The 19,149-nt window shown below is 46.3% G+C and overlaps 1 protein-coding gene across 1 annotated transcript in view; it reads right to left on the bottom strand.

Annotated features, from left to right (window-relative positions):
• The window catches only part of Zswim6 (zinc finger SWIM-type containing 6), a 161,913-nt gene extending 144,476 nt beyond the window's left edge, over positions 1–17,437 (bottom strand). Inside the window, exon 1 of the mRNA XM_013126472.3 lies at positions 16,777–17,437. Coding sequence (XP_012981926.3) covers positions 16,777–17,422 — 646 coding nt within the window. The 5' untranslated portion in view covers positions 17,423–17,437. The remainder of the gene's footprint in view (positions 1–16,776) is intronic.
• Between the last annotated feature and the right edge of the window lie 1,712 nt (positions 17,438–19,149).

The following is a 19,149-nucleotide window of genomic DNA, read 5'->3' as shown; positions in this document are numbered from 1 at the left end:
TGATGAAGTGGCGAAAGCTCGAAGCCGAGTCCCAGGACTGGGGATGTTACCTAGAAAGACGCAGCTCATCTTTCCTCCCCTGCAACAAAGATGTGTGCTGAAAACAAGGGTGACGGAAACGCTAGGCTTGCTGTGCAGTTTGGCAGACCTTTAGGCTGTAATGTGATAGCAAGAGAGTGACCACATCACTGGGCCTCCATCAGCAGAGCTGTGCTCACAACTACGGTGTCCACAGCCACTCTCTTGTGACACGGCTACAAGCACCAACACTTGTGCTGTGCTGAGCTCCTTGAAGCATCTCCTCCTCCAGACACTGCTGCCATGTTTCCTCCTGAAAACAAGGCTCTGGTGAAAGCAGAAACGAGACATTTTTCAAGTCCAATTCATAATGTCACCAATGTAACTGAAACTACTATTTTTTGATATGTCTAGCATAGAACAAAAGATATTGTCACCAAAACACAGTATCAGCTCCAAGGAGCAAGAAGGAACTCCATCCTGGATGAAACAGATAACCATTACTCTGTGTAACAATGACTATCATAGCAAACTCAGACGTTAGGGAACACTACTCAAGAACCTGTACAATGACAAGCTTTGGGGAACAAGGGTTGATTCCACCTAACATGTGGGATTCCTGGGAGTCCAGATCTACCACAGACTTGCTGAGTACTGCTGCATAAGGAACTGGGCATCTCAAATAGAATAAAATGCCTAAAACAGAAACCATGCTTGTAATCAACAAAATTTTTGGATAAAAGCTGACCCATTCCTGACCCCCAATAACTGGGGAAAGGCTCAGTTTTTTTTCCAAGACTACTTCTGGTAGACCAGGAAGAACTTTATACAGAGGGTAGGTGGCTAGTGTTTCTTACATCCATCACTCTAGTCTGACACCTTTCTGTTTGGTTAATGAGGGAGGAGAAAATGATTGAGGGACTCAAGAGGAAAAGCTCAAGTACGGGCAAAAATGCAGGGTAAGGTGGAAAACACTAGTCCATGGAGACCTGAATTGGCCCACACTGCCCCCTGTATGTGGCACCTCCAGCAGCCAGTGTCCACTCTGACCAAGCATAACTACTCATCAAGAGAACTGGAGAAAAAGAAAGGAAGTGACTTCTAAAGCTTGAGCAAAAGAAAGATGCCCAACTTTCCAACGTACCCCCTTCTCTTGCAACCTGTGATTGGAAACGTAAGGCTGTTTGCTTTTTCCAAATGTGCCAATTTCTCAACCCAAAGATCACAAACCCACATTCCAATGCACCTAACCTTGATAAGGCCCTTACTATATGCAAAGAGTATGGAGATCTCATAGTCTAAGAAAGCCTAACATCGGTGAATGCAAATACACCTTCTGGGAAATTTGGGAGGAGCTCCAAGAAACATAAAACAAGGAAATACTTTTCAACTGTCATTTCTTTATGTGACAGATGAAGCAGTGCCTCCTTCTGGAGAGTTAGAAAAATAGTTCTAGAACAAAACACCACTTCTTTCTTTCACTGAAGCAACAAGCTTTTAGTGAAATCCAACTACATGCAGTTGTCCTAAGAGACAGGGATAGAAACACACATACACATACACGTTTCTGCTCTCATGCACCTTACGACCAAACAGAGGAAATGGAGAGGGACCACAAAAAAAATCTATGATTAAGTTTACAAAGATTTTTTTTTGCCCCATTTCAAACAAGGCACAAACTATGCAAAGAAGGGCATCCTAGGTGGCAGGGCAGCTTGAACACTCTGAAAGACTAGAGAAACATTTATGCAAGAGGCAGGTGAGGGTCAGAAGTGGGCATAATGAGGATGAGGAGTGCCAGCTTGCACAGCTATGAATGAAATTGGTCCTAAGAAGATTCCAAAAAGAATGGGAACAGACAGCATCCTACTGGCTATGATACTTACAGAATCTAGGAACTGATCTCCACCTGTTTCAAGATTGTAACTGACACATTCATGGCACATTCATGCATCTAGTGAGATCTGCTCTTACATAATCATGTATATACACAAATACACAGCAACTCAAGTTTTAAACCGCTTTGGATATAAAGCAGAAGTTCAGAAAAACCATTAGCAGACATACCAGGGGATAATGTATTAACATTATACAACTAGAAAAGAATGTGGAAGCAAAAGCCCGGGTTCTATGGCCACAGCTTTCCAAGGTAAGAACATATAAAAACTCTCAACAGAATTGAGAAAACACTTGCTAGAATAAAGCAGTCCAGGAAAGGGGCACAATCAAGACTGGAAAAATGAAACTGGTGATCACTCCATTTCTGGATAACCAACCCTTTTGTGAGCCAAGCATTGGGAGTACGCCCATCCTGTGACAATCTTGCTCAAACAACTTCTTTGGTGAATCCTATTTTACTGCAAAAATTAAGTCCTAAAAAATTCTCAAGACAAAGTCATTAGTATTTTGTGGGTAAGTTTAATAAACTATTCCTATTAGCTATTTTCAAATTGTGTAAGATCTTATGGAGGCTTTGAAGTCTGATGAGCTTTTGCAAGTCATCACTGTGAAGGGGCTGTCAAAAAAATACATTTAGTTTTTTAATTTTTGTTTGAGTTTTCTTTGAGGGGTGAGGAGAGCTCAGCTGCCCTATGTGGCTGTTCTAAAACTCAAGTTCTCCTGCTTCAGCCTACCTGGGTACAAAGTTAAAAAAAAAAATCTCTTAGTTCCACAAAGGTATTTGTAATACCAAGCATTTTCCTGGGCAACCCACAAATACCGTTCTGCATGGGAATGTGCCAGGTTTTCGCACTTGACACTGTAACTATCCAATAGATGAATTGCTTTCAGAATAGCTTTTGGGTCAGTGCTAAAAGGAACAGCCTCGCTCCAAGCACAGAAAAAAGAAACTTTCTACAACAACCCAGTACTATAACACAACTATCCAGTACTCATATTCTTACTGAAAATACATTAAAGGACCAAGTCACAGCAACACATACTCAGAAAACTGAATAAAAGTAAGAATTTCTTTTCATCATGGAAGTTATCACAAACTACCAGATTCATCTTTCATCTTTTGTGCAATGGCAAACTCATGTGGCCTCAGAACCACTTGTAGCAGAATATTTTTACATCTGTTAGCACTCTGCCTTTCAGTCCACTTGATTAGATAACCTATGCTCCCCTCATCGAAGATGCAGAGCAATCTGCAATCTGAGATGAGTTTGGGCACACTGATTTCTCCTAAGACACTGTCATTCATTTCCTGCAGCTTTCACATTACAGATGAATTCCATGACTGAGTTCTCAATGTTAGTTAATCTCTTCAGTAACTGGAATTTTATAACCTACAGGTCTACTTACCTTCCCTGGACAGAGAGGTTATTCTTTAATCTAAGTAGAAACCCGTCGTACCTACATAACCTGCCCGACTGTGTACTACTGGAACTTCTAAAAGGCAGTACAAGTGTATACTGTAAGGCACAGCGCAATTGCCAGGCACAAGAGTAGGGATGCATACCTGTCATCCCAGCACTCAGGAGACTGAGGCAAGAAAACCGAGTTTGAGGTCAGCCTGGACTAGATAGTGAAGCACCGTTTAAACAGCTGTTTAATTTCTTTAAGATTAAATGTTTTAGATGTGCTAAATATTGCTTCTTAAAGGTTTCGAATCTCAGTTGTTAAGAGTCAAACTGAAAGGGCTAGTTCCACAGCTGTAAACGATTAAAAGGCAAACAACTGAGTGGCGCACACCTTTATTCCCAGCACTCACTCGGAGGCAGAGGCAGGCGGGGCTCCGTGAGTTCAAAGGCAGCCTGGTCTACAAAGCAAGTTCAGGCCAACCACAGTTGTTATCCAGAGAAAGTCTATGTGTAAAAATATAAAAAGAGGGGAAAAGGCAACCAGCAACTCATGCAATGAGCCTATAGACATACAGCAGCAGACATCCCAAAAGTAGCCATAAGATAGACTTGTTGCATGTCTAACTTTCATGCAAACAGTCTGAACTAGAAGGTGCTCCCTGCCTTGGATAAGGAATCTGAAGGGGCTGAAAAAATAAAAACTACTTGGATGTTCTTGGGTTTTGCCTCTCTGTAAGCCCAGGAGGGCTGGGATAGAACTCACTGAAATCTGCCTCCTTCAGGCTCCTGAATGCTGGGATTAAAGGTATGAGCCACGGATCCAATCGAGTAGAAATGCCTGGAAGCAGGGGAGGGCCCTCTATAACTGACCAGAGTTGTTTGAATGTTTTATGCTTAACTTACCTGTCACTACCACCTATCCCCTAGCAGGCACACACAGGAGGGAGTGAGTTAGATAATACAAATCACACGCTTGTGCCAAAAAATAAGTCAGGGGCTGGAGTGATGGCTCTGCAGTTAACAGTACTGGCTGCCCCTGAAAAAAGAAGCTCACAACTGTCTATTACTACAGTCTCAGCGGGATGCAAAGCTCTCTCCTGGCCTCCAAGGACAGCAGCTATGCACATTGTACAGACGTTATGCATGCAAAAATCCATACACATGAAATAAAAAATTTGAGACAACACAAAAACTTTAAAATAGATTTCTTAGTAGGCATAAACTAAGTTTCATGATTTCTAAACCAAAGCCACACTAAGCTATGAGTTACTAACAAAAATCCAGACCTAATTAATTAGCACTAAACTGTAAAGACTGTTACCAACTTCCTAAAACACCTCAAGTATGAACTATGAAAATAAAATCATAATAAAGAGCATGAAGAGGTCAATGGCAGAGAGCTGGCCTAGCCCCACATAGCCCAGGCTTTAGGGTCAATCTGTATCACCTATTTAAAAAAAAAAAAAGCATTTTATAAAGAACATGAAAATCTTCAACGGAACTAAAATCTGATAAAAAAATTTTAATTCACTTGAAAATTTTTTATTGTTAAATGAATAGATGTATTTTTTCTTCCGCTGAAAACATTCTTACTAAAAACAAAACTGTAATATTATTCAGGTTTTCGGAGTTCCCTGCTATTTATGAAACAGTTTAAACAGAATGCCTCTTGAATACTGTGCTAAGAGGGATCCATGGAAACTGCAAAGAAACTTCTATGACAAGTTCCAGGAAAGACATCATTCAAACATTCTGTCTACAAGGACTAAGGTCCACTGGTCTAACCTCTACCAGGCTTCAGTTTTAATCAAGCTTCTGCAGGCAGGGCTGACACTACTCCCCTTATATATCTGAACTAAAGAATTCAAACAGCAGTCACTTATTAACTACTGTACAATAGGTTATAATTTTCTGTAAATCATTCATATTAAGCTTCATTTAAAAAAAAAACTGCCAACACTCCTTCATGTGTCAATAGATCATTCTCCAAGCCACACTCAAGATAACCTATCTGCAGAAACCATCAGAACTGGCAGTGCATGCCTGCAATGCCACATTATGCCAGCAAAGGCATGAGGCCACAAGTTCAAGGCCAGCCTGAGCAACATAGCAAGACAGCCTCTAGAAGAACAAAGGGAAACTACAGCTACACAAATGTAATATAATCTGTGGAGCACCCGGCAATGCATTTTCCACCAAGTCATTCCACTAGAACTTTCTTCTTTCCACAAAAATGAGTTCACCAGAGTTTATCCTTAACTACCTTAAAAATAAAGAAATCAGTCTGATTTTATATCCTTGCTTTGCTGCCTTAAGAAGGTATGTCAGGTCAGTATAATAATTAGCCTTACACTGTACCACCTCCTAGAGAATTTGGAACTAAGTAACCATCACTGTTTCTCCCCACAGCCATTGTGTCCTCTAAAGTGTACCACAAAACCAGCCTTAACACGTCAAGTAAGCTCCCAAATCACACATGCAGCCTAAGCTTAGGGCTCAGTTTGCAAGAGTGAGCTCCTAGCTACCAGGCAGAGTATACAGAATCTAGACCCGTATCTTGGACCATCGGGAAAACCTTGCTTCTCCGTAAAGAACAGAGTGTCTGACCATTTGCCAAACCTAAACCCACAAACACACATCAGCAAAGGGACAGCTGAAAGAAGTGCTGGCCTTTGTCCTCTTTTTTTGGTCTGATGACACCTGTAATTATATAATTCAACCCAGACTCCACACCCTCAACAGCAGTGGCAATTTTAAAGATGCTGAGGCATATTAATGAACTGCGTAAACTTTGCACCTCTCGGTGCCACCACAAAGCCCAAATTACTGAGCTAAATATATATCTGACCTGATAAGACAGTTCTTAAATCTTTCTCCTCTCTAAAGTAATCTCTACGGCACATGTTTCAGGATTTATTATTTATGATGCCTATTTTTAAAAACTGCTTCTTAAAAAAAACTCCCGGGTTTTTTGTTTGTTTTGTTTTTAAAGTACAAGTTAACAGAGTGTTGTAGAACAGGGTTATGTCTCAAACTCAGTTAGGTTAGATTGATGAAAAATTAAGTTTCCAGCATTGGCCACCAGTCCCGCAAAGTGTTGGCCTTATGCCATCATGGCCTAGTGCCAGCCTGTGTGGGGCCAGACTAAAAATAGCAGCTAAGTGGCAGCTAGAACATATAGGTCCTTCTGACCTCACTTAATTTCCCTAAACCAAGGGAGGTGGTGGGGGACCACTGCATGGGCTGAAGGGAAACTCCCACAGCAACTTACCCTTCTTCTGCTCTTTTTCTGTGTTGCATCCCCCAGTCCATTTCACGCATCTTACCCCAAGGGAGAAAGGAGAGGGGGAAGAAGGGGAGGGTAGAACGCAGGTGAGGAGAAGAGAAGGAAGGAAGCTTCGAGGCAAGCCAAGCTCAGAAGCTGGATGCCCTGGGCCCCCCTCGCAGCTCCACTGCCCCAAAGCATCCACTGGTCAGCCCAGGGCCCAGCACCTGCCACACCTCTCTAAGACAGAGGGGGCTACTGGGCTCAAGACTCATCAAGGTACAAGTTACACAGCTGACTTGGGGAAGGAAAGTGGGGAGAACTATAAGGTACATCAGAAACATGAAGGATGCTATTGAAAAAGAAATCCTCAGGAGCAGGCTAACAAGCTTTAGACATTTACTTATGTTAACAGAGTACAAGTTCTTAATATCTGAGTTTTAGGATTTATTTTGCATGTATTTAGAAAGCCATGAGAATCTCTTTATAGAAACCAGTTAAGGAAATGGGTACAAAGGTCTCTGAAAATAGTGCAGCCTTCACCTGTCCAAGTCTTTACTAAGAAAGGCCAGTACTCAAAGGACCTTGTCCTTTGTAACTGAATTATGAAACACCTGTCCATCATGTATGAAGATGCTCCTCGGATGCTGGCTGCCATCAGCAAATATTTAACAGGCAAAAGCAGCTACAGAATTCTATATTGTATGAATGTAAAGAATCAAAACTGCAGAGGCTAATGAGACGGCTCAGCAGATAAGAGTGCTTGCTGTAGGGCTGGACAGACAGCCCAGTGGTTAAGAGTACTTGCTGCTCTCTCAGAGGACCAGGGATTGATTCCTAGCACCCATACTGTGACTCGCAACTATAACTGCTTGTTAACTCCAGTGCAGGGGATCGAATGCCCCCTTCTGACCTCAGGGGGCACTATATGCATGTGTTACATATGCATACAAGCAAGCATAGCACTCGTGTAAAATTAAATAAAACTTAAAAAAAACAAGAAAATCTTTTTTTAAAGAGTGCTTACTGCTCTGGCAGAGGACCTGGATTCAGTTCTAGTATCCATGTGGCAGCTCACCCACCCCCCCCCTCGTAACTCCACTTCCAGGGAACCCAATGCTTTCTTCGGACTTCCAAAGGCTTCTGCATGCATGAGGTGTTCATAAATGCAGGCAAGAACACACAAAACAAATACAGAAGTCTCTATAAATAAGGAGTTTAAAACCCAATTCTAAGGTTTCATTTTTACATTATCTTCTTAAGGATATTCCCTATGTATCTTCTAATTGTAAAGGCCTGATATTAGTTAACAATGAAAACACTTCAAGTAGACTGTTAAGTAAGGCAAGTCCAGGCAGCCTGAAGTTTAAGCACATTAATTCACTTAATGAGCTTCCAATTTATCTGATCAACTTATTGGGTTTTAGGAGTTTAAATGTACTGAAAGGTTTTGTTTCCTCCTACCAATTAACATCTGGGCACAACTGCACAGACAAAACTATAAAATCATCTCATTCAAGGAAGGTTGATTACCCTATCAGCATGAAGAAATACCACAATATTTTGAAAGGGTCTTAAAATGAGAGATCTAATTCCTTAGATATACTTTGAGAACATTCTATGCAGCGCACACATGACCAACTCAATCTTATTCCTCTTTCAAAAATTCCACTTCTTATGGAAGTTGATCAGTCCAACTGTCCTCCAAAGTTGAAATTCAGTCGAAAGAATAAAACTCATGTTTAACGGCAGCTATAGCTTGGTGGTAGGCAGGAGACAGTGGGTGTGGGGAAAGGAGGAGTGGTTGGCTAAGACAGACATTACAATCCAAGTTAGAATCACCATTTGACCTTCAAGTCACCAGGAAGGCCACTCTAAAAAGCATCGGTGGCTATGAGCTTGAGGGTAATCCAGAGTTAGGAACAATGCAGCCACTACATCACTGGCCGGCTGCTTAGGCTCACAGAGAACTTGCCCTTTGCTCTGGCATCATGGCAGTTGCTCACCTTTAAGTAACAATTTAGACCTACCTAGCCTTGTAAAGAAGCAAAAAAATGAAAAGGAGAATGATATCTAGTCCATTGCTAATGGCTTTATAAACTTAGCTTTTACTACTCTTATGACCAGTAAATGTTACATACAGTAAGATATCACCAGAAATCCTATCAAACTGATTCAACAAGGAACTGCCCCAAACCCTGAAAAGGAAAAAACATTTTAGAAGTTCAGCATTTGACTGCATTAAAGAGTATGTATGGGCATATCCTGAAGGGCTTTGAATGCACATGATTTACTGGCAAGAGCAGTGAGATATATACAAACATGTTCTCAAACATGGACACAACAATAGACAGTGAACTCACACCACACTTCTTTCTGGCATTCATGTCTGCACTCTAAGCACTGTACACTTTAGTAAATTCTTTATTACAAGGGTGTCTGCTTGAGCTTCCACACACGCTGCAATAGCTTTCTACCGAAGCAGACACAACTTTTAATGGACTTTTACATCACAGCATTACTAATTCCAACATGTACTAATGTTTAGTCATAAACAGCACCTATTTTGCATGTTAGAATCATCTCTGAACTGAAATCCTTAGAACTTAGCCTGAAACCAGAATGCTGTCTTAAGACACTTTCACAATGTTCAGTCAAGTAACCAACGTTTGTATCAGTTCACCTTCAAGAAATGCTTGCTGCCATTTCTGAGGTTACCAAACATCTCAGCAAACCAAGAGAGGGCAAGCTGTAGAAACCAGATAGTCAGTGGTTTTCTCTGCCACTTACCAACTCGCTCTGGACAACTTCTCCAAGTGTCTGGGCCTTGCTTTTTTATCAGAAAGCTAAGAAAACCCAAGTATGGTGGTTCACAACGATAGCCCCATCACCTATGAGGCTGAGGCAGGATAGCTGTGAGCTCCAGGCCAGCCTAAAGTACATATATGTCCAGTCTGAGCTACATAATAAAGTTGCTTTGAAAATATATAAATTAAACAAAATGAAAATCGAGACTGGAAATTAATGGTATCTTTCCATCTCCAAAAGCCCCCACAACAAACAACACTGTAATGTGTTTCATGTCTTAAAACAGCTTTTACTATGGAGGAATGCATCTGCTCACAGCAAAGAGGCCCTGAAATATTCTTGAGACAGCAATGTTCAGGCCGGTTTCCTTTTCTACTGACTTGTGAGCATCTCAAAACTCTCACATCAGGGCTCCACAGAAATAGGCCAGGCACCTGTGATTCCAGCATTAGGCAAGACTGTCTTCAGATCAAGACCACTATGTGCAAAGCAGAGGGAGGGGAGGAGAGGGGAGGGAGGGAGAGAGGGAGGGGAGGAGAGGGGAGGGGGGGAGGGAGGGAGGGGAGGAGAGGGGAGGGAGGGAGAGAGGGAGGGGAGAAGAGGGGAGGGAGGGAGGGAGGGGAGGGAGGGAGGGCATTTCAGAGACAAAAACCATTTGCCGAAGCTGTAACAACCAGCCATCTACTATTTACTAGAAAGTCCTATTTTTAAAGAAATGAAAGCCATGTACAAACATAGTCTCAGCAGTACACAGGAAGGACACTGAGTAAAAACTAAGACACATCCAGGTATCTTCAACAAATCTAACCAACACTTTATTTTTTGATAATCTGGCTAGACTGAAAAACATAAGTGTTTTTTCAGGAAACAAGATGAAACATAGTCTCAGCAGTACACAGGAAGGACACTGAGTAAAAACTAAGACACATCCAGGTCTACAAATCTAACCAACACTTTATTTTTTGATAATCTGGCTAGACTGAAAAATGTAAGTGTTTTTTCATGAAACAAGATGATATAACATTTTTCTCCAAATTATCATTTGATATTAATTTCTCATGAGAGTCATTGATTACTTCAAATGAGGGAGGAACTCGTTTTCAAATATATAGTAGTCTGCACACATATACAGTCAAAATGAATAAAGCAAGGTAGATAAAACTAGGCTTTTTACTCTGTAAAATCTTTTTTTAAGTTTATACAATGGTGATTTAAAAGGTAATGAAAAATGATTTTGTGGACTTTAAAAAATACACTGACCTGTCATTTGCTTTATTTCTAAGACATTCACATGTACCAATAATTTTACTTCCTTTTCTAGGCTAAGCATTCTTTTTAACCTAACAGTTTAAGTCAGCAGCACCTGGGAGTTTAATGACTCCTCTATGAGGTTTCCTAAGACTGAGTGAGTTTGTCTTATCACACGTATGTGTAAGTAGGCATGAGGTACCAAACTCACTTTGATTCACTAAAGAAAATTTACAGTCTAACACAAAAACAAAAATAGTAAAGATTCAATCATGTAACTTTTAAATTGGATTGATTTCTTAAAAGCCGTCCTGTTCTCTGAACATATTACTAGCAGAAATCCCACATTCTTAACTAAATGCTAACTGTGAGTGGAAGAGAGGTGCTGGCCTATATTTTTTCTTATGAAACATACAGAGCTAGGAAGGAGACAGCGAGTGACTAGCAACCACAAAATGAGCATCTTAAAAATCAACAAGGACATACTTAAGAGAACGAGAACTTCCAATGTTTGATTAATTGCAGTAATTCTCTTCCATTAAAGGCCATGGCTCACAGGCATCCTGATGTTTCCACAAGAAAAGCATCAAAGTGGAGCATTTTCCAAAGGAATGAAATTTACACAAAAGGGAAAAAAGAGACAGCCTTTTCAATCCAACAGTATACTCATAAGATAACTATTCAGCAAGGAATTACAATACCAGAGCTGCAGATGTGATCCCGTGGTAGAGCGCTTGCCTAGCATCAAAGATACTCAGTGCGACCCCTAACAAGAAAAACAACAAACAAAACTGCAAAACTGAAGCAAAAATAGAAATGATTGCTTAACACAATCCTGCAATTCCGTCTTCCATTGTTGTTGAAGTATCTGCTCATGCGCACATACATGTTCATTCACATGTTCATGTGAATGCCTGTATATGTGTGCACCTGTGCATGGAAGCCACAGGTCAACAGTGAGTGTGCGCCTCAGTTACACTTTCTTTTTTCAAATAGGTCTATTACTGAACCTGGAACACATCGATTCAGCTAGGCTGGATGTCTCCACCCTCTCAATGCTGGGGTTATAGATGCACACTTGTATTTAAGAGTCCAGATTCAGGACCTCATGCTTGGTCAGCATGCACTTTACTGACTGAGCCAGCTCCTCCTTCCCTTTGTTGGAACAGTACCTGAGCTACAAAAAGAAGTGCTGCACCCGCTGGACAGATTTCCTCATTGGACCAATACCAACTGTCAGGGAACGACACACAAACGCTAGGCATTCCTAACCTACCAGGTGTGAGACGTGGAAAGCAAGCATGTCAAGCCACACATAAAGCATGGGAATGCTTGCAAAAGTTCTTGTCTGCACTTAACTTTGTCACTAACCAAACGCAGACACAGAGCGGGAAGTGTGGCTCAATGTCCTTGCATTTAATCACACTGAAAAGCAAAAATAAATTAAGTATATAGTCCTATACAAAACTATTACCTATTGTCTTAAACACTTAAAAGTGGGTACAATAAATCATATCCTAGTCAATCTGATACACCCAACTCTGAAAGTGACTTTAGTCTCATCTTTATATAGTCATCCTTGGTCAATAAAGAATACTCAAGTAAAGGCCAATAAATCATCTGATTAAGTTTTAAATATATTTTAATGCTTTATTTACTCTTACATGTAATCGTGTTTTGCTTGCATATATGTCTGTATGAAGGTGTCAGGTCTCCTGGAACTGGAGTTACAGACAGCTGTGAGCTGCCATGTGGGTGCCAGGAACTGAACGCAGGTCCTCTAGGAGAGCAGCAGCCAGTTCTCTTAACCGCTGAGCCATCTCTCCAGGCCCCCCCACATTAAAATTTTATTCATCTTAATTGTAATTGATTCCACTTTACAGCTTTGACCTCCCCCTGCTCCAGGGGGAAAAAAAAGGAGTAACTGAGCCAACTTGTAAATAAAATTTGAGCAGTATTTTTCACTCTCAAAAGCAACCACCAAAGAAAGAAATGGCCAACTGCTTTTAAAATGTTAACTCCTTCCTTCACGCAAAAAAAGATTCTGGTTGTGCTTAAATATGCCTTGTTTCCAAATTCATAATTTTCATCAAAATAAACTGAAAAAAAGACCACAGATGTTCATCCCAGTCCCTCCCACATGTCAAAACACATCAGAAACACATCTTAACTCAAAGCAGGTATTAGTCATCATTAATTCTGAATATATATGTGCTGCTCTACGACAGAAATAAATCCTCAAAACCTTGCTGGTTCACTCAACTCACAGATAGATACCCATGATTCTCAGCTTCCACCATGGCTTTGCTTTGCTTTTCTTTTTTCTTTTTTTTTTTTTTGGTTTTTACGAGACAGGGTTTCTCTGTATTGTTTTGGAGGCTGTCAGTCCAGCCCGGCCTCGAACTCACAGAGATCCGCCTGCCTCTGCCTCCCGAGTGCTGGGATTAAAGGCGTGCGCCACCACCGCCCGGCCCACCATGGCTTTTCTATACACCAGTCTTCTGCTGATGTTTTAAACAGTAAGTGAAGCCTCCCACGTGAAGTAAGTTAGTTAATTCTCTGTTTTCGTTGTTGTTGAAACAAGATCTTCATGTGTAGCAGTGGCTGACTTGGAACTCACTTTGTAGAACAGGGTACCCAAACTCACAGAGATCCCCTGCCAAAAGCGCTGGGATTAAAGGCGTGTCTCATCACACTTAGCGTAAGTTATTTACTTTAAAAGGTCACCTTTCATTGTTAAAATACATCAACATATTTGATTTTTCATAGCTGCATAGTATTCCATTCAGTACTTCTTGACCAAATCCTATCTGACAAATTAAGTCCAGATTTTCACTATGGCAAACTACATGCAATGGGTATTCCCATACCAAACACCTCCTCCATACACCAATGTCCTTATCATCTATAGGATACATCCCCAGAAATGACACAGAAGATTGCACCAAGCAATGGGTTGGACAGCATGCTTCCCCACATGCGCTAACCAGCTTTGGACACTATCCCTCTACTTAACGTTTTGGACTTCAGCAATGTGTATCTGATTTGTACTTGTGTCTCTATGTAAGCAAAGAGATAGTGTGTTTACTGATTAGCTTACTGCGCTCTTTGCCTCTGAGCTGTCATGCCTACATTTCCTACTGGGTTATTTGTCATTCTAGGAATTCTCTGTCTACCTTTGGTCAAACACACCAGAAACATTTGCTCCAGTTAGAGGTTTTACTTGGTTTATGGTGTTTTCAGCCCAACAGAAATTTTTTAGATTTTTTCCAAGTAAATATATCTGACTTTGTCTTTTAGGTCATATACAGGAGATTCAGACAAAAACCTAGAGGAAATTGCTTGTGCAGTATCTCTGAAATCGTTGCTTACCTGAGATCAAGACTACATACCAACAGCCTTCCAACATCCTAACCAAACAAAAATAAGTAAACACATTTCTATAAAACTTGCCCATAGCTACTGACAAGCAATTATTAAATATAATTATTCATAGCTGATAATGCAATTATCACTTGCCAGCATTAAAGGTTTACTGTATTGCTTTTAAAATCTACCAAGCAAGCTTCATTTCTGACCAGCCCAATTTCCTACTGCTCACACTCTGGACAAGCTTCAATAGTAACAAATGTAAGGTAAAGCCCAATAACTAGATTTGCCCTATTGTGACTAGCATTCATTAGCACTTCCCTTATAAACCCAAGTTGTCAATATGAAAACTACTTATAGTGAGACCAACACACTATTTTGTTCTTTTCCATCTCATCTTTTTTTAGGGTCTTTTTTGGGGGGGAGGGACCCTACAGAAAATTACAATTATAAGCTTCTTAAGTACACTGATTCAAACCACCACTTAACGTTAAATTAGATACTTAATCTAGCTGGCCTCCACAGTCTCGTCAAGGGTGGACAAAGCCTGGTTCTAAGTTTTCTAGTTCACAGTGCCAGCTGCCAGGCATTTATTTAACAGTCCTTCTATCCCTAAGCTGACTGGCAACAGTAAGACAACGTGGATGTTAAAGAAACTGGCAGAACTCAGAGAAAGGAAAAAAGTGTTTTCAGCAATTTGTACAGCATTTTTTTTTTAGCACATATGTAAGTGTTTCCAAAGTGGAGGTCAAGTCTTCAAACCGTACTAGCAGCATACAGCTTCACATCGACCAGGGCCAATTTCATTCAAGTGACTGCCTTCCCCGTTGGGGACTATTGAAAAAGTTACTATTTTCTTTTACAACTAACTGTTCACCCTGGCCTCTTCCACTGATGAAAGCAGGCAAAGCCCACGCTGTGTGTCTGTCTCCTAGAGAAGATTGCATCTTTTATTTATCGCCCCTTGGCTTTATTTTCACAGTGAATTCCTGGCTTAAATGCAATCAGCCAAGAAACCCTCCCTATGTGCTCTCCTGTCATTCCTCATTGCTTGCAAGCAGAGTCAAACACAGCAAGGGTAAGGGGGGGGGGACACAACTCAACGTTGCCAGTCAAGCCATAAAAAGTCACAGACTCTAGTTAGTTATACTCAGAAACCATAGATGTGCTTCAATCGGTTTCAAACCGGCAGGGGAAGAGGGGAGGGGGGAAAAAAGATGTAACTTGAAAGAATGTTAATTAGACGTTAAAGAAGCAAAGGAGGGGGGTGGAGGATGGATAGCCTCAAAAACCAACCCCCCTCCAGACAGAAGGAAAGGGTGCTGAGCCACACCGAGGGCTGTCTTTGGAAATAAATGACCATGCAGAAAATCACGTTTTCAGATTACATTAGAATTCAAATTAACCAAACAGGATTAAAACAAATCTCTTGTGTCAGGGCCACTATCCAGACCCCCATTCCACTCCCAGAGACAAGGATAAAAGGATCGGACTACAGAGAAGAGAGCAAGTTAAAACCCAGAGAGAAAAAGACCCAGAGTCTTTCAAATCTATCGGTCCTCATTGATTTGGTTCGGGGTCCATCCCTTCGATTTCAACCAGACCGAGGTGGGAGAGGGTTATAAAATATGCCTTCAGCAATCAGGAGAAAAATATATGGGGACAGGGGAGTTTCTCTGCAGCATTGTTCACTTCAGCCCAGTTCAAACACTCCCATAGCTAGCTATGCTGAAAAAGATAATCTCAACAGAAGAAAAAGAAAAAGCACTGTGGAGAAAGAGAGGTTTGAGAAAACTCTGCAGGTCTGTCAGAGAAAGGAGGGCTGTGCAGCTTTAAATCCCAAGTACTCCTCTCGCCTTTGTCAAATATCTTCTACTTTACAAGCCCTGAAAAGAAATAAAGAGGCTCTTTTGTTTGCTTTCCCCTTTTCGGAGGGTGACAGAAAATTGAAAGGGGCACACATAAACCTGAAAGGAGAACAAAGTGCCGGGTGGTGCGGGGCGGGCAGCGGCGCAGGGGCCGCGGGGCCCCTCGGTGCGGACGCCGGCGACGGATCACAGCGTCGGGCGGTGCTACCCAGCTCCCTCAGCACCGCGCCCCGACCCCGGGCGCAGGCCGAAGTCGGGCGGCGGGGTGCCTCCCGGGACGGAGAAGCACAAGCGGCGCCCCTCAGCGGCCCGGCTTGCAGCCGCTCCCGAAGCTCGTCTCGGATGCCTTAGGGAACCGGGGACGCGGGGTCGGCCGGCCGTCGGAGCCCCGAGCGGAGCAGGGGCCAGGAGCTGTTGGGGAGATCGCCCCCCCCACTTGGACCGCGGGACGCGGAGCGGCGCCAGAAGAAAGGACGCGAGCCGGGCAGCGCCGTGCGAGCGCCCCGGCCGGCATTGTCTGCGGCCCGCGCCCCCTTCCCCGCGCCGCACGCCCCAGCCCGAGCCCCGCGGCCGCCCGCGCCTTTGTCCACGACAGCCCCGCACACCGGCGCGCAGCCTGCGGGACAGACGACGGGGACGCCGGCACCCACCGCCCCGCCGCCGAGGGGCGCGTCCTGCTGATTCATTTCCCACTCGCGCTAGCCCGTCCGGGGAGACGGGGGCGGGGACCAGCGGGAGGAAATGGGCGCTCCGCTCCGGGGACCGTCCGAGCGGCCCGCTGCACCGTGCGCCGGGCCCGGGGCGGTCAGGGGAGCGGAGGGGGCCCGGGCCCCCACCCCCAGGGACAGAAGGACAGACCGAAAGACCGACGGCCCGCGGCGGCCCCGTGACTCACCGACTTGCAGGACGTTGTCGACGCAGCCACTCTCCAGCAGCGCGATACCCCGGCGGAAGGGCAGCCGCGTCTCGTCGCCGCCGTCCGCAGCGCTGGCCGCCCCCACCGACGGGGTCCCGGTGCCCGCGGCGGCGGCGGCGGCGGCGGCTGAGGTGGCAGCCGGCGAGGATGAGGAGCCGCTGCCGCCGCCGCCCGCGCCGCCGCCCGTGCCGCCGGGGCCGCCGCTGTCGTCGCCGGGGCCGCCCGCGGAGCCGCCGCCGGTGTTGAAGGACGAGTACATGCAGATCTCCCGCTCACTGCGGGGAAAGGACCAGTAGACGATGCGGCGCTGCACCGGCTCCGGGATGCGCTCGAAGCGCTCCTCCACGCGCTGGAACGGCCACTTCTCCGCCACCCTGCGCGCTGCGATGTCCAGCAGAGACTCGGGGCTCTGGGTCTTGCCCGGCGGCAGCAGCCCCAGCGCCGCGCCGCCCCCGCACGCCGCCGCCGCCGCCGCACCGCCCGCCCGCGGGCCGGGCCGACAGGCAGAGCTGTAGCCGCCACCCGCGCCGCCGCCGCCGCCGCCGCTGCTGCCCCCGCCGCCGCCGCCGCCCGGCCGGCAGCAGAGCCGTTTCGCGGGAGGAGGCTGCTGTCCGCGCTCCGCCATGACCGCGCCGCTTCTAACCCGACAGCGGAAGTGCCGGGACCCTATAAACGGCACAAGGAAGCGCGACACGCACACGCCGTGGCGACGCCACGCTGCCATCTAGGGCCCGCCGCTCCTTGTAGGGGCACGGGAGGTGTGGCCTATGCCGTGACGACGTCGCCGAGGAGGAGCGCCGATAGGGAGAACCTAGGGGCGGGGCGGGGCCTATGCAAATCACTGGGCTGAAACATAAATAGAGCGCTCCGTGGACACGGGGGGCGGCGGGGGCGCTCGGGTTGGGTGCCGGGTGGGCTGTGAGAATGTCAGGCTGCTGTGACGCGGGGGGCGGGGCTCAGGCGGGGTTCCCGCGGGAGGGGACGGGCCGCCGGCCAAGGGGAGGGTGGCTAGGTCTCTGCGCCCCTTGTCTACTCAACTTAGCCCTCCAGCGCCCTGCCTCCTTTTGATGTCCGCCAAGTAAAGACGCGCCTCGTGGGTCGCCGCGGGGCGGGTGGGGGGGAGGGATCCGGGCTAAATGGAGGGCGGGCCGCCGGCTCGATGCCCCACCCCCCGTCAGCCGGCCCCGCGGGGAAAAGCCTCTGGGCGGAGGAGGCGCTTTCAAAACAAAGAAATGCTGCGTGAAGCCCGGGGGACGCGGCCCAGAGGAAGGCGGGGGGAGGCACGACCCAGGCCGCCTGCCTTCCTTCCAACCCGGCGGAGCGAACTTCCCCCACCTTCGGCCGAGGCTGCGGCGCCGGGGAAGGGGAGGAGGGTTGAGCTCAGCCACTGTTTTCCACTTCACTTTTCGCCGACCCAGGTGGGGAAGGGGCGCGGCTGCCCCGCCGAGCTGCAGCTCGCCCAGCCCTGAGCCCCGGGCTCGCTCCGGCCCGAGGACGGACGGGGAGCCGAGCCGACCGGAGTGCGCGGACACGCGGAGTGCTCCGAAGCTGCCCCGCAGCCGCTGGCCGCGCGTCCCGAGCCGGCCGCGCCGCCCCGCCCCGCCTTCGCACTCCTCCAGCCCTACGGGCCAAGAAGCCGGCCCGCCCAGAGCCCCAACTGCCCTCCGCGGCGACCTGGTGCAGCCCCAGGGGTCCGGCTGCTCCAGTTAGGGAGCACACACGGTCAGTGGATCGCGCCAACTCTCGGTCGCGAGATGGTTGCTCGCTCGCGGCCGCCCGGTGGCGGACAGCGGCCGCCGGCGCTCTAGAGTCTGCGGCTGGGCTGAGCCCCCGGAGTCCTGGCGCTCGGGACGCGCGCCGAGCTCCCTGCAGCACTGGCGGCGCCCGACCGGCTGGTCCTCCCGCAGCAGGGCGAGCGAGCCGCGCTGGGCGCCGGTACCCGGGCGCCAGCGGAGGCGGTGAAGCGAGTCCCCGTCTGAACCGGGAACCCTGTGGACATTGTTCTTCGCACTCTGCAGAGCTTGGTTAGATCTCAGCCAAGACGCAGGCTTAATGACCGCACTAGACACCTTGACTTCTTGCTCCACCTTCTGTTTTTACTGTAAACAGTGTTAGAGATACCGTCCTATTGTTGGAGATAAGCACTAGCTCCTCCGACACTTTCGCACTATTGGCTACCCCCCACTGCCTCCCTGGTCTGATTTTAAAGCGAGTAAGCGCGTCGACGACGTTGTAAAGAAAATTGCCCACTCAAAGCGAAGGCCGCCCGAGACATTGGACGTGATCCATGTCGGGCATCAGGAGCCCCAGGCTAGAGGTCCCTGGAGACAGGACGCTGGCAGACTTTCCATA

This window comes from Mesocricetus auratus, unplaced genomic scaffold, assembly GCF_017639785.1.
Source record: "Mesocricetus auratus isolate SY011 unplaced genomic scaffold, BCM_Maur_2.0 Super-Scaffold_100020, whole genome shotgun sequence".
Taxonomy (NCBI): Eukaryota; Metazoa; Chordata; class Mammalia; order Rodentia; family Cricetidae; genus Mesocricetus; species Mesocricetus auratus.
Note: the sequence above shows the minus strand (reverse complement) of the source record. Positions and strands in the feature narration are given on the sequence as shown.